This window comes from Pinus tabuliformis, chromosome X (assembly GCF_031772625.1).
Source record: "Pinus tabuliformis cultivar Carrire ecotype Pingquan chromosome X, CPIR1, whole genome shotgun sequence".
Classification (NCBI taxonomy): Eukaryota; Viridiplantae; Streptophyta; class Pinopsida; order Pinales; family Pinaceae; genus Pinus; species Pinus tabuliformis.
Window position 1 is genome coordinate 74,801,255 of NC_142308.1, and position 3,610 is coordinate 74,804,864.

At 37.9% G+C, this 3,610-nt stretch overlaps 1 protein-coding gene across 1 annotated transcript; it reads right to left on the bottom strand.

The window, feature by feature from the left end:
* Positions 1–1,765: 1,765 nt before the first annotated feature.
* LOC149138431 (cationic peroxidase 1-like) lies at positions 1,766–3,325 on the bottom strand. Its single transcript, XM_089446899.1, has 4 exons — positions 3,023–3,325; positions 2,693–2,884; positions 2,425–2,590; positions 1,766–2,302 (listed from the first exon to the last, which is right to left on the bottom strand). Exons 1-4 carry the CDS (start codon positions 3,230–3,232, stop codon positions 1,917–1,919), a joined length of 954 nt encoding a protein of 317 aa, XP_089303025.1. The 5' UTR covers positions 3,233–3,325; the 3' UTR covers positions 1,766–1,916.
* Positions 3,326–3,610: the final 285 nt, after the last annotated feature.

Here is a 3,610-nt window from a genome sequence, read left to right on the forward strand (position 1 = left end):
TTCTCTGTCGGCCAAACTCCGATGAATTTGCATATCATCGCATGGCCCTTCATAGAGTTGCAGTATTTTTCCAATTTGTTCAGTGGGATTACAAAATGAGGTTTCTCCATTGCACATGGCAGACATTGACCTCAGCGTCTTGCGTGCCATCGAACTTGAAGGGCAAGAACATTGTTACAGTTGATGGCTCCAAGGGGACTAGACTGATATCGGATGGATTTTCCTGCTTGATTTGTCGGCTATTACATTACGGTACAAGGGGATCTCTCTCCCGGGCTTTCATCACCTTTGTGAGCTACATGTCGTGCATCACCAGGCAAAGCCCTCAAGGTTTGTCAGTTTTCTATAGGCCTCCAAACCCTAAATCGTTTGCATCTGGTTCATCCAAAATTAACATTATATTTAAAATATATTATTAACTATATAAATAATTGGATATTATAATTATTTTTAAAATAATAGATATTTTATAAATTAAGTAATTTATATCAACTTTTAAATAAAATAAATAAAAAAATAAAAAAACATACTACAAATATTAGCTTACTAACTTACTCTCAAGCACTGTAAAATGATTAGCTCGTTGACTACCTTTCAAGTCAATGATTCACTTACTACGTTTTCATCATGATTGTTATTCAATGAATAGGAGGTAAAACAATCATTAATTTACAGCATGGGAATATTTAATTTTTTAATTAATATGTAGTAAAATAATCATTAACATATTTAATTTTTTAATAAATAAGTAGTAAAGTAATCATTAATTAGCTATATGAGAATATTTAATTGATTGTTATTTAATGAATAAATGGTAACGAATTATTAATAAGGCTGAACTAAAGAAAAAAATTGCAAAACTTTTACTCTTGATTAAAATTATGAGAACCGGTGAGAAAAGTGTGAAAACTTTGTGACTCTGTTTTGAAGTTCCGACCCATGTATCCATTAATTTTCTCAATTCGAAACAGAACAACACATCACCAAATTCTACTAAAATAAGTGCTAAAAACAAGTTGAATTGAACGAGCTCAAATTTGTTACGTTTTTCATCCAATTCTATATTGCTTAGACGATTGATTTGATAGCTGACCTAAAGAACGCGGATTCGGTAGCTTCACGTGTATCAAAAGGGTAAATCGACTTGCGCGTGGAACCACCTGGACAGCAGAAAGTAGATCTAAAAGTACTTAATTATTGTGCTGCCCACAGAATTTGCGCAGTAGATCAAGTAATTAATTATTTTGTTGCGGACACAATTTTCAGTGGGAACCGTGCAAACTTTTTGCCGGATTTGAAATTGTTGATTACGGTGAAAAGTAACGTCGTTTTGGCATCGACACATGTAAAGAGACCGAATATATTTGGATAATAAAATCAAATCTGTAGGCGCGTAAACATGGACATAGAGACCAGCGTATTTTAGTGATTTCCGAATATTTTAGAATTTTGATGATAATGGACGGCAACTAATTAACATATAAGAATATTTTGGAAGTAGCTATTTCTAAAATCTTCTATCAAAATCGAAATAAAAATGACCATGTACTTTGTGATTGTTTCTTATGTTAAAAGCTGTTGAATAATTTTTGGATGCCCACGCAAATCTATACACACGGTCGTGATCATTAACCTACTTGTGTGTGATTTTTTTTAACCAAATTATCCTCGAGTGAGTGTAAATATAATAACATTTATAAACACACGGTGATTATGATAATAATTCTAATTTTAATTTTCTACTATTGTGTTTTTTTAAACCAGATTATTTTTAAACAAAAGGTAAATATAATAATATTCAATATCGCAGATTACATTTTGTTTCAGCACTATCTCTTCACAATTTAGTTTATTGGTTTTTTCGGTAGCCAATTGGCAATGAATTTGTTACAACGAAGAAAAAATGTTCCTAACCCTCAATTGGCCTTCCTGCAGTTCTTGCGGATTTGTCCGTTGGTACCAGTGAGAGGAGAAATATTCCCCATTTTCACCATGGCGGCTGTAAAGTCCGTAAAGAAGGTGTTTTGATTATAGCTGTAGGTGGTGACTTGAGAATTTGTAGACCCTCCGCTAAACAGTTGCTGATCGGAGTGCAGAAGTCCCTTTTGGCTGCTCAAATCAGTGTAATACTTGTTGTCAAATGTGGTAGGCGTGGCCAGATCTAAGGGCGAGAGGGTGTTGTCGCCACCAGCGCTTGGACAGTTTGCCTTCACCGAAGTGGCGAAGGAAGTGTCAATGTTGGATTCGTTGTAGACGCGAGCCCTGAATGTGGTGCACCGCGCTTGGCCAATCGTATGAGCTCCTGTAACATAAATATATTAGCAGAAGATAATTATTAATAAATTTGAAAAGAGGGCATTAATTAAGACACGGTAGAATCAATCATTTGATCGCATGGGATTTGTGGCATGAGTAATGGCATACCCGAGAGTGCAACGAGATCCTTTGTAGAAAGACCATGTGCTGTAAAAGAGGAGATTAAGGCGCTGAGATTCGAAGCGGGGGACGGAATGTTGTTGTTTGCGGCGCTTAAACTCGCAGTCGTAGAGTCTCGCCTTCCCAGAAGTACCGTCCATGTTGGGCCTCCCAGCTACCAAATTGCAAGCACACATAGTGAACGATGTTATTTAATTCCAATTCCTCCAAAGACGAATATCTAAATAAATGGAGAAGCGAAGGGAGAAATTAATACTTGGACGACTGAATCGCGAGCAGCAATGGCGAGAATGTCGGCACATGACACGACACCACTGCAGGCTGCCTCAACTTGAGTTTTGATGGTGTCTATTACGTCGAATCCTCTCACAGAATTAGCATTTGGGCCTGCAGTCTTTTCTCCGGTAAAGGTGGAGTTATCATCCAACAGTATCGACCCGTCGCAACCCTGCAATAAGCAGAAACCAAAATTAAACATCACGGATTAAACAAAAGGACGGAGATGAGTTGTTTTAAGCGCCAAAAAATGGATATATTCTAGCCAGTTTATCATCCGTTAAATGAAATTCTGGGTTTGATTTCTTACATTAACGAAGCAATCGTGGAAGTGAAGGCGCAGCAAGGACGCCCCCATCCGTTTTTCATTGTTGACGGCTTTCGTCACTGCGGCTTTCACTATCGAAAGCGCCGTCGGACACACTTTGCTGTAAAATGTTGAGGTCAGCTGCCCATGCGCAGCGTAATTAATAGAGCTTATACACAGCACACAGAGAGCAATGAATAGGAAAGTCTTCATGACTAGAAAAATTAACTGCTTAGAGCCCGAAAAGGAAAAAGAAAAGAGAATGGAATTGAATGGAGATGAATTGAATTGAATTGAATGTGGAAAGTCGGTGTGTTGAGAATTGGGGTGACTGCAGGTTTATATAGTGGCAGACGCAGTAGTGTGTAGATTCGAAGAAGCTCGTTGTCAACGTGAAATACAGCTATCCAAATCGACAAAATAATATTGGAATGGCGGTGATGGAGATGGTTGTGTGGCGCTGAAAAGATTGGAAGGGCAGGTGTGCAACACGTCAAAAAGCGCCGTGTGTGACCCACACGCAATTTCCAACGGACAAAATCCGTGAACCTTCCTTTCAGGACGCGTAATAAGGTGGATCAATGAATAAAT